Source organism: Scomber scombrus, chromosome 20, assembly GCF_963691925.1.
Source record: "Scomber scombrus chromosome 20, fScoSco1.1, whole genome shotgun sequence".
In the NCBI taxonomy this organism is placed as follows: domain Eukaryota; kingdom Metazoa; phylum Chordata; class Actinopteri; order Scombriformes; family Scombridae; genus Scomber; species Scomber scombrus.
Window position 1 is genome coordinate 23,038,263 of NC_084989.1, and position 11,616 is coordinate 23,049,878.

Sequence of the window (11,616 nt, forward strand, 5' to 3'; positions counted from 1 at the left end):
CTGATGTAAAAATTATGTTAAAAAATATTTTGATTTACATAAAAAGCACAAAAAAAGGATAAGATATTCCTTTATTAGTCCCATAATGGGGAAATGTGCATTATTACAACAGCAAGTGGACAGTAAAAAACAGAAGAGCATCAATAAGAAAGAATAAAAAACAATAAATAAGTATGAAAAACAATAGCAATAACAATAGAAATATATAATAAAAAATAATAATATTAATTGTGACATTATTAACAGTACAACAGTAATATTGGTATTGAGTGGTTAATTACACAGATTAAATTGAAGGAGAAAAAAATGTATATTATATGTATATTACACAGTTGAATTAAAATTAGTATTATACATGAAGGCAAGGCAGCTTTATTTATACAGCGCATTTCATACCCAGGGGCAACTCAATGGGCTTTACATAAAAACAAACATTTAACAATAAGAAATGGAAACAAAGAAAATAAAAACATACCATTTGAAAAATAAAAATAAAACCCAATAATAGTACAAATTGGAAACATTAAAACATACAATTAAAATAAAAAATAAAAAAACCCCACTGATAATAAAAAATAAAAACAAAGTACAGAAAAAATAGAAAGAGAGAAAAATAAAAGAAACCACTGGGAGCAGTGCTGGTAGTGGACAAACATACTTATTACTTATATAAAGGTAATTATAGTCTCTATACTTTAGCCACTAAGAGCTGTTAATGACTCGATTGTTCAGATGTGTACTCAATTTTTCCTTTTGTATTCCTTTTACATAAATTATACAATAAAAATAGTTTTATAAAGGTAAAAAATGCCATATGTGTATATCTAAATATGCAAATAACAATCTAAATCAATGTAATTCAGTGTCTGAACTTTAGTTACCTTTTCATTCTAGTCTATTTTAAGAAAGTTTAGTTAATTGATTCAATGTTTAAAGTACTTTTTCGACCATAAATCTCATTCTTTACCTTGTACCAACCTCTAAAATGTGAGAATTTGTAAGTAAGTAAAGTAATTTGTGTTTCCATCAGAGGGACCAGGGTCTAAATTAAGGTCCAGGGTCCCAGTCAAGCCCCCAAAAACAGCACCAGGATTAATTGCAAACTATTTAGTCAACTGATTCATTGTTGAAAGTAATTTTTCAACCATAAATCTCATTCATCACCTTGTATCAGCCTCTAATGAATGAGGATTTGTAAGTAAGACAAGTAAGTAAACTCTGTTAATATCTATTTTGAATACTTAATAATCTATATAACATGATTCACAACATACTGATAACATTTCTTTATGTTAAAATGTGTTTATAAAGCAAAACAATGGACTAAATTCTACATTTATAAAGGTACAATACCACAATTCCATATATAAATACACAAATATCAATATAAATAGTGTTTAAATGTAATTATCATTGATTCTCATCTAGAAGGAGTCTCCTTTTATCACATTGTTGTTCATTCTCTGACTTTCAGGAAGTTATTCATGCTTTCATCTGGAGCTGAAAACTACTGCTGCAGACTATTTAGACAGCTGATTCATTGTTTAAAGTTGTGTTTTGACTGCAGGAACTTTCCTCACAGACTAGGAACCTTTTGAAGAACTCAGTCCCTCAATCGGAGGGACCAGGGTCTAAATTAAGGTCCAGGACACCAATCAAGCCTCCAGGAACAGCACCGGGCTTTAAAGCCAATGTGTAATTACAACGTCACCTGATGCTAATGGGCCCAAAAAGACTTTTCCCCGTAGACTTCCATTGTGAAAGAGACGTCTGTAATGTAATTTGATCCGATAACATTTGGAAAGTCTAGAAAAGTCGCACAATTGAATCATTTAATGCCCATTCAAGTTAGCTGTAGTAAACCAGAAGTAGCTGTCTCAGTCAGCAGAAGTCCTTCATGCTCTGTGGGCCACACACATTTGCAAGATCTGGATAATTGTCCGAAGTGTGTGAAGGAGCGATATCGCAGGTCCTTCCTACCTGCATCTGTCAGACTGTACAATCAGTACTGCTCCCAGTAAACCTCAACCCCCCCCCACCACCCCTCAACCTGGACAATTGGACACACTGCACTTTGTAATGTCCAATATTCTGCAATATTAGTATTTCATGTATACTACTGATTTTAATTGTGTGTAATATACATATATCACCTGTAATGTAAAAAAAATATTGTTTTTGTACTTATTATTATTTATTGTTCTTTATTCTCTTTCTTATTGCTGCTCTTCTATTTTATTGTCCACTTGCTGCTGTAATAATACAAACTTCCCCATTGTGGGACTAATAAAGGAATATCTAACACAGAGAAATTGAACTTTTTTTTAGCTTTGTGTGCTACTGATCAACATCAACATGTACTTAGTTACTTTTCACCACTGCTGGCTGAACTCCTGCAGTATTTTTGTGTTGCAGCACCACCATGTGTTTATAATGCAGTACTGCAGCTACTTTTCTGGTCATATTTATTTATCATATAATCAGGTTTGTGAAAGTTATTTTGAAAATATAATAGGTTACAGATTACTAGTTACTCTATTTAAAATGTAATAAGTAATGTAACTATTTCAATGACTTCATCAAAGTAATGTAACTTATTACATTTGATGACTTTTCTAATTTTCTAACCAATGTTTTCAGCTGTTAGGGTAAATGTTCCCTTTAAGCACCACAATCTAAATTCAACTGTACACACACACACACACACACACACACACACACACACACACACACACACACACACACACACACACACACACACACACACAGCTATCCTTGTTATACATTATTGATACACCTGAGTTTGATCTGTAATCTGTGTCCACTTTTATCGCTCCCCATTTACACCAATGTGATGAAAAAAAGTCATTATATTGAGATACTAAGTCATTATATTGAGATACTAAGTCATTATTTTAAGATACTAAATCATTATTTTGAGTTTTAAGTCATTACTTTGATAAAGTTTCTCATTATGACTTGCTCTTTTTTTTCATCCCATAGTCAGAAATGATCTTCCATACCCTGCAGTATTAACCCTGTAAGACCCAAATATAGAAAAACCTAAAAAAAAAATAAAAATTTGACCTTTCAGATGTTGTTGTAGGAGGCCTTTGATGCAGAAATTAAAGTGTTTAAAAAATTTCTGTATTTGTACTCACGTTGTCTGAACAATTGAGAACAACTAAGGGTTCATTTGCAGGGTTGATTGCTTACTTAGCCCCATAACAGTATATAACATTAATAATAATCACACATTAGTCATATTTTTATGAAGTCATTTATTAAAACAGAGTTAGAAAGATAAAACTCTTAAAAAACGCTTTTTCCCCCTCTTTTTTCTTTTCATGACATTGGTCATGAAGACTTTCATTGGTGGTGAAAGTCCCAAAAACAGTCCCTGTTGTCTGTAAAGCAAAGGCGAACATCACACTTTCTGCATTGTGTGTTGGTGTATCCTTTATTGCAGTGTCTGCAGCGTCCTCTCCCTGTCTTCCTTGGGAAATGGGCAACTAGATCGTTGCGTACATCCAATGGGAGGTGTGCACATCTCTTGGATGGCCTCTTCTGAGCATTCATAGGGCTTCCTGATGTCACTGTCTGTGTTTCTGGGCTCCCTTCGCCTGAAGATGACCGTCCTCTCTTTGGAGTTTGAAGTGTTGCGTTTACCAGGATGAGAGAGGATGCTAGCTGTGCCTGAAACTGTCTCCTGTTCATTGTCTCTTTGCTAGACATCTCGAGCGCTTTACAGTCCCGCTTGTAGAGCAGCCAGGCATTGACCACAGCGAGGGTGATGGTGTGCCAGAAGATGTACATGTACCAGCGACGGGATTTGATGGGGAACTTATATTTGTCTGCATACAGTTTGTAGTTCTGACCTTCTGGAAGTGTGGAAGCAAGTTTCATCACAACCTCACCTGACAATCCAAGTTCAGATTTGGCTCGTATTCCGTTGACACTGCCTTGGTAGACATCAAAGTCACACATCATGCCAGAGATTCCAGTTCTCACCCACACTTTGAATCCCCATGGGTTTGGCTTGCCTCGCATATATTGCTTGATGCTGCTGAATTTCCCCTTGAAAGGAATCATCATCTCATCCACAGAGTTGTGCTCTTCTGGTACCACCTGCAGGCATTTCTCTCTGAATGAATCAAGCCACAGTCTGAGTTTCCATAGTTTGTCTTTCTTTTCCGTCTCAGATACAGTCATGTTGTTTACAAAATGTAATGACTTCAACAGGGATTGGAATCTGTTGCGTGGCATCACATCAGCAACAGGGGAGTACCGCGCCTCTGTCTCCCAATACATACGGGTTCCAGCCATTTGTACCAGGCCCATCTTCAGGTACATGCCAAGCATTTTTTCGATTTCCTTTGCAGTGGTGTTTACAGATGTTCCACGCTCCTGAAAGCTGTACTCATTCGTGTTTTGTGCCAGAGCCTCAACCATGTCTTCGGACACAAACTTCTGGAAGTATTCCAATGGTGTGTGGAGGGAAATGTCATCTGCTGTGATATCCAGACCAGAAAAATCAGTGTTGGGACTGATGAAATCTTTTTTCAGCCAGCGATACCTGTCACGGGGCATGGTGTGTTTGTTTGTTTTTGGCTCGATGTCCACGTAATTATCAGCTGGACAGTCCATGGATGGTTGGTTTTCTTTTTCCACTTCTTTACAGACATCTTCATCAGAGCCTTCATCGCTTTCATCGGTGTCACTGCTTTCCATCTCCACCTCACTCTCTCCATTTTGGACCATTTCAATGACATCCCGCACACTGTATCGTGGCTCTCTCCTTGCTGGTTGCATTCTGAAAATAAAATATTAATTAATTAACATGTATATATATATATGTTTTATATATTGTAGTACATAACCTGAAGGAATAGAATAGGGTGGTGGACCAAGTGCTCAGGGTAGAAATGTTTTCGACAATACTGTCTGCCTGGTAAGTCGCTTTGGACAAAAGCATCTGCGAAATTCCCTAAATGTAAATGTGAATGTAAATGGATTAATGGCTCTAATTATCATACTAAAAGGAAAACATGCATACCCCCACTTACATCCACCCCCCACATTCAGGAACATTCCTTTCCCCAGAACTGAATTGTTTGTTGATATCCTCTTTGTGGACAAAGTCATGGAATTTTAGGTCAGGCTGATCAAATTAACTATATTTTTTAGAGATAAAACTTTTAAATCAGTCAAATTTGACCAGAACACAACACAAGGGTAGAATGTATACTATCCATGTATAAAGAAAATACTCTTTCAGGCAGTGGTGTAGTGGAGGGAATACAACCTGTTTGAGCCCACTGCAACAAGCCAGCTATTTTGACTACCACATTCACCCAGTGTTGTATAATTGCAACAATTATATAACAAGCTCTAAATGAAATTTGATGCATCTATTCCACAATAACTACATATGTACATGCTCTAGACATTGTAATAACAACCAAAAAAAATATAAAAGACATATTACTTACTTGAATCTGATGAATCCAGTCCAATGAAACAAATAGTTGTTGTTCGAAGGAAACCTTTAGAGGTTGTGTGAGTTCATGGCCAGAAGGCGTGACTTGTAAACAAATGTAAGATCCAATAGCATTGTGAGACTGAACAATAGGACCCAATGACTATGTAAATGTGGTAAAAAAAAAATAAGATAAAATATAACAGATTGTTTTTTAGGATGGTTAAAGGTAACTTTGTAATTTTACAACAAGTGGTGTTACAGGGTTAAACTGCGCCGATACTTTAATGTATCAGATCAGTTGCAGCAGCCAATCAATAAAAAGCGATAATGTGTGAAGGTAAAAAACTTCCGTAAAGGCCTCGCGCTCACATGTTTCTACTTTCCTCTCTGTTCTCGGTGCAGAAGGACGTTAAATAAAAACCGCCTTCCGGTTCAGAGTTCGTGTATCAAGTATCGAGGAAACGCCAAACACAGGAGATACTTGGTGTGGACAGCAGTGATACAGAGAAGCACAAAAACGACTGGACTCAGGTTAGTACTATACATCAAGATTTAATAGTACACTAGTTATAACAGGAAAGCGTGAAGCAGAAAGTTAAGAAAAGTGGGCTGAAGAGGAAATGGAAGAACATGTGGTGCGCAGAGAAAAGTATGAGGAAGAAAAGTTCCGAAAATAGAAAAATTAAGTTTAATTTAACACATCTTTTACCAAAAACAACTCAATAATTGAGTATCAACCAATGAAGTCTCATCATCTTCGATTATAAATGTGATTGACACGTTTTTTTCTCTCTTTATTATTTCTCTACTTTGCAGATAGTCGGATCCAGCATGTGTACCAGATGGTGGCAGTAATGGTGCTGTAAGGTGTTTCACAACCACTGAAAAAAAACATCAAGAAGAAATAAGAAGAGGAAGAGGAAGAAGAAGAGAGATGTCGGAGAAAAACAGAAGGATCCGTCAGGTGAGTCATCTAAAATATTCTTATTTTATTGTCAAAATGTGAGTCAGTTTCTTTCCTAAAGAGAGGAGATGGGTGAACTTCTGTTGGTATAAAGAAGAATGAAAATGGGGGAGGTACTAACTTAACTTATGGGTGTGTTTCTTCTTTGCTGTATCTTACTTCCTGATCTTACTGTCACTGTTAATGTTTAACCCTTCAGACTGCAGCAGCTCCACCAGATGGGAAAGTTAATGGTGGAGCACCTCCGAACAAAGTCTACAGTGTGGAGCTGTGCGTCCATGGACGGTCTGAAACCCCCATCGGTCAAGATGACCCCATTAATACCATCAACACCACCAGTGATTATTATGCACCGAGACGCTCCAACGCTAAGTAAGACACTGTTTTTATACTTTTATACTAACCTGAACTGTGTTGGGGTCGTTACTCAATAAAGTACACTATTATACATTACTCTAGAAGTAGTAATGTATAGAGGAGGGAATCACTAGAGGCTCCACGATACGATATTATCATGATACTTGTGTCACAATATGATATTATTGCGATTTTAAATATATTGCGATATGCTAAATTATGTTGTAGAAGAAAATATGACAGTTTAATAATTCGTTATATTTAAAAGTTAAAGTTTCAAAAGGTCCAAACAGAAAAATCACCAAGAGTCATCCGGCTGAATGCAGTTTTATTCGTCAACGAAAAAACATCTTCGGAACCAAAACAACACAGACAGCGTCTATGCAGAAATGATACAAAGAGACATTTCAGATAAATCTTTCCTTTTATACTGATAATTTTCTGGCTATCGTGGGAAGTACATTTCAACCAATCAGATTCTATCAACAACTTTTCTTGGCATTAAACTCATAACGGTCTTTTCATTCAAAACTCCAGTCACAGGTGCCTAGATTGTGTGGCCTTGAATCTTCAGAGAGCCATACAGGGGTTACTTCAGTTCAGTTTCTTCTATACAAGAGATACTATCTCAATTACAATATTGTTTCGTGACTTTTGTTGATGCATTCTCATTTTAAAAGATAATAATAATAATAAAAGTGTAGTACATTTAATCACATATAATTCAGGGTATGTTTATCAAATCATCAAATGTACTTATTCACTCAGTAAGTGCAGAATCACATACACCTCTTCTTTTATCATAATGCCCTCAGTTTTGATTATCTTTAGCAAATAACCTTAACAAAGAAACCTTCCTCCTGCAAACTAGAGCCTTTTAGTGGACTGAAAAAGCAATTGATTTTATTATTCTAGTACCAAAAACTTACATGTTCATTTGCAATTTATATAATAAAAGATCAATACTTGGCATCTGTGTATTGATACAATATTGGCACGCAAAATATCGTGATACTATGCTGTATCGATTTTTTTTCATAATGTATAACTTTACCTTAGAGCCTGAACTCTTTAAAGCAGTATAGGCAGTATTTAATGTATATTTGATCCTTTGTGCTTTGATGTCCTTAAACATACATGGGTTTTTTTTGTGGGTGTTATTTGGGTCAATGAGGTTTTTTAGTGTCCATGTGGTTCAGTTTAAATTTAAAGGGGTTAAAATGTGAAAATAAACGTATGAATAACTTGCACACATTCTTTTTTTGTGGACCCAGCATCAAATTTCTGCTTTTAATCCATTTTGAGAGAATATATTAGAGGATTATGGCAAAAATGTCTAAGTGGTGTAACCATAAAAACTTTGTACCACATAATTCAACTTGCTTAAAAACAGTAAATTCTCAATAAAACACCATATCAACTAGTTTGGCATGATCTTACATTATAACTTTTATATTAAATAAAGGTAATGGAATACAATTGTTCTAAATATTACATTTCATCTGGTAACCATGGAGATTATTATTAGTATAAGTCCACTTAAATACACTGTAGGTGATAAAATATGTAATATGTATCATTCTTTTGTGGTTACACCATTTGACATTTTCAGGAGCATTCAGTCTTACTTTTGGTAAAAAATGGTGCAAATGTCATTTCAAATGATATAAAACCATCAAAAACACAATGTACAGTGTAACAAACCTGATGCTGCTTTTAAAACTATTTTTATTATTATTATTATTATTATTATTATTATTATTATTATTATTTTTTAAATGATAAAATTCCTTACTCATCTCTACTTTTGGCCTCATCAAAGCACAACTGACAACATGTGACCAGAACATTTTAATAATAAATAAATATCTTCACAGAGGGAGGAAGAGGAGGAGGATTCCTGTTGCTGTGGAAACGCAGCTGTCCTGGTGTTTCCTCTGTGACGACGTCGTGGTGGATCCAGTCTCGACTGAGTGTGGCCACCGGTTCTGCAGAAAGTGCATCACCTCACACTGGGAAAAGAACGTTTCATCACAAGAGAGCCCCTGTCCCGAGTGTGAAGCAGCAAAAGCCGTGACCAAACCTGCACCGCAGCAAGACAGCACCGCCAGCGTTGTACACTGTAAGACTGATCGCCTTTGTGTTGGTAATATTGGATTATTGTCAGATTGTCTTCATGTAGTCTCACATTCTTCTTTTTTTTCCCAGTGAAAGTTGGTTTCCGGGAGCCGAGGAAGGAACCGAAGGAGCCAAAGATTGGTATGAGATGGAGTTGCTCAAACGTCACAGAAGGAGCCGAGGAAGGAGGAGGAAATAAAACCCTCCTCAACAACATCTTCACTGAGCTCTACATCACAGAGGGACGCAGTGACGAGATCGAAACCCAACCTGAGGAGAACCAGACTGAGACACCTTTCAAGAAACCGAGCCTTAATGATAAACCAATTCGGTGCCATGATATCTTTAAAGCTCTTCCCGATCGACCGAGGAAATACCGAGTGGTTGTGACGAAAGGCCTCGCTGGCGGTGGGAAATCCTTCTTATTGCAGAAGTTCACTCTGGACTGGGCCGAAGGTTTGGAAAACCAAGAGCTCACTCTGGTGATTCTGTTTGCGGTGAGGGAGCTGAACATAGTCAAAGATAAGGAGTACTGTTTTCTGACGCTGATCCATGACTTCCATCCGTTATTAAACAAAGTCACACCACAGAAGCTTGCAGAATGCAGGGTTTTGTTCGTCTTTGATGGCCTAGAGGAAAACAAACTTTCAATGGATTTCGAGAACGCGGAGGATGTGTTTGATGTCACGGAGACAACGTCAGTCAGTGGGCTGATGGTGAACCTCATCAAGGGGAATTTGCTTCCCTCGGCTCTCATCTGGATAACTTCCCGACCCTCCGCAGTCAGTCAGATCCCTCTTAAATACATTGACAGACTGCTGGAAATACAAGGATTCACTGATGGCAAGAAGGAAGAGTACTTCAAGAGGAAATTCCCCGATGAAGACATGTACAGCAGAGTCATGACATACATCAAGTCATCCAGGAGCCTTCACCTCATGTGTCACATCCCAGTCTTCTGCTGGATCACGTCTACGGTTCTGAAGGACATATTCGGTCCGAACGAGAAAGGAGAGCCGCCCAGGACCATCACTGACATGTACTCGCGCTTCCTGCTGATTCAGACCAGGAGGAATAAGGACAGGCCTCCGAACGCAAGGGAGACGAATCCACAGGAGCTGATGGAGGCCGACAAGGAAGTTCTTCTGAAGCTGGCGAGGGTGGCGTTTGATCAGCTGGACAAACCAACCATCGCGGAAGAATAAGAAAACCCGAAGCTGGTCTTGATGTCACAGAACCAGTCAGTGTCTTCAGGAGTTTTGTACATAGATCTTCACTTTCTTCAGCTTTGCTCATCTGCACAATCAAGAGTTTCTGGCTGCAGTTTGCATGTATCACTGTGACACCAACTACAATCGCTCATCCCTGAGAGACTTGGGAAAAATCTCACAAAAGTGTAAATGCTCGCTTCCTTCATGAACTCTCTCTGGAGTCCAATTAGAGAGTCTTAGGAGGCCTGCTTGGTCAGACGGAGAACAGTCCACAAATCATCCAGAGAGTCTTCAACAAGCTGAAGGAGAAGATGACCTATAGCCTCGTTTCCACTAATGAAGTTGCCTTTTATAGGAAGGTCCTCTCACTCAAACCTCCAGGCTGTTGTGTTTCCATAGCAGAGTAGGACCTCGATAGGACCCACCGGACTCTGACAGTGCCGTCACTGAGGAGACGCACCGAAAGCATAACAAAGAAAACGATAACAATATCTGGTTTGAGTGTTCGTGTACATGGAGGTGGACGCTTTCTACTACTGTTCTTCTTCTGCTGGGTTTTTAAAAATGCAGCTTATTTTGTGAGTTGAGTTTTCTGTTGATGCCACATCCCGCTTTGAGTCTACCCAATCAGCACCAAGTCAACCTTAAGCCCCACCCAGGAATGTTTCAGGGCTGAACGTCATTCGGGGATGTATCCTGCTATGGAGACACATACCAACGGCCTCGGTCCTGTAAAATTAGCCTGAAGTTCCTGCAGTGGAAACAGGGCTGATGTAACAAGAACTTTAAGAGCAAGAAAAATGTTGTAGTTGGTGTGCTGTAACTTATGAACATTTTGTTAATTGTAAATGTTAAATTTTAGTTTATCCTTCAGCTTCTTAGTTTTAATATAAATCCAGCAAAAGAACTTGGACTTCAGGATTTGTGTTGAAAACGCTTTAACAGTGCCTGCTGCTACTAACCACACTCAAATACAATGTATGTGAGTGAAGGTGTAAAAGTAAATAATTTGTAATAACAGGCTTATTATCACTGTCTGTGGCCTCTGAAGTCCAATCCTGCCTGTTTTAGAGAGCTGGACCTGAGTAAAAATTACGTGAATGGAGACTGAGGTTTTCCACTTTTATATCTTTATGTACTCACTTATTCAAATTAAGAATGATTGATTCATTTGTTTTCCACAAATAAAATTGCTTTTAAAAAAAAACCAAAAAGTTTTCAATTCTTATCCAGTTGTTTCTGGGCTCTGACATTTTTTTTTTTTTTAAACAAACATTAAGAATGTTTTTTTTTTTTTTTTTTTTTTTAAAGTTCTCTCAAAATTGATTAAAAGCAGAAATTTGATGCTGGGTCCACAAAAAAAAAAAAAGAATGTGTGCAAGTTATTCATACGTTTATTTTCACATTTTAACCCTTTAAATTTAAACTAAACCACATGGACACATAACAAAACATTGACCCTTACATAGACTGAGGAACAAGAC

The 11,616-nt window shown here is 37.4% G+C and overlaps 2 protein-coding genes across 2 annotated transcripts; one reads left to right on the forward strand and one right to left on the reverse strand.

Moving 5' to 3' along the window:
• Positions 1-3,270: 3,270 nt before the first annotated feature.
• On the reverse strand, positions 3,271-5,852 carry LOC134002473 (piggyBac transposable element-derived protein 3-like). The gene is made up of 2 exons (XM_062441814.1): positions 5,493-5,852; positions 3,271-4,813 (listed from the first exon to the last, which is right to left on the reverse strand). Exon 2 carries the CDS (start codon positions 4,810-4,812, stop codon positions 3,370-3,372), a length of 1,443 nt encoding a protein of 480 aa, XP_062297798.1. The 5' UTR covers position 4,813; positions 5,493-5,852; the 3' UTR covers positions 3,271-3,369.
• Positions 5,853-5,920: 68 nt separating this feature from the next.
• On the forward strand, positions 5,921-11,331 carry LOC134002472 (NLR family CARD domain-containing protein 3-like). Its single transcript, XM_062441813.1, has 5 exons — positions 5,921-6,013; positions 6,299-6,446; positions 6,646-6,818; positions 8,681-8,925; positions 9,012-11,331. The coding sequence occupies exons 2-5, from the start codon at positions 6,417-6,419 to the stop codon at positions 10,124-10,126; spliced, it is 1,563 nt and encodes a 520-aa protein (XP_062297797.1). The 5' UTR covers positions 5,921-6,013; positions 6,299-6,416; the 3' UTR covers positions 10,127-11,331.
• Positions 11,332-11,616: the final 285 nt, after the last annotated feature.

Bases quoted from the DNA above. Each gene is read 5' to 3' on its own strand.
- LOC134002473 (XM_062441814.1), bottom strand. From the start codon at position 4,812: ATGCAACCAGCAAGGAGAGAGCCACGATACAGTGTGCGGGATGTCATT.
- LOC134002472 (XM_062441813.1), top strand. From the start codon at position 6,417: ATGTCGGAGAAAAACAGAAGGATCCGTCAG. The intron at 6,447-6,645 runs GTGAGTCATCTA...TTAACCCTTCAG, and splicing joins AAAACAGAAGGATCCGTCAG to ACTGCAGCAGCTCCACCAGA. The intron at 8,926-9,011 runs GTAAGACTGATC...TTTTTTTCCCAG, and splicing joins CACCGCCAGCGTTGTACACT to TGAAAGTTGGTTTCCGGGAG.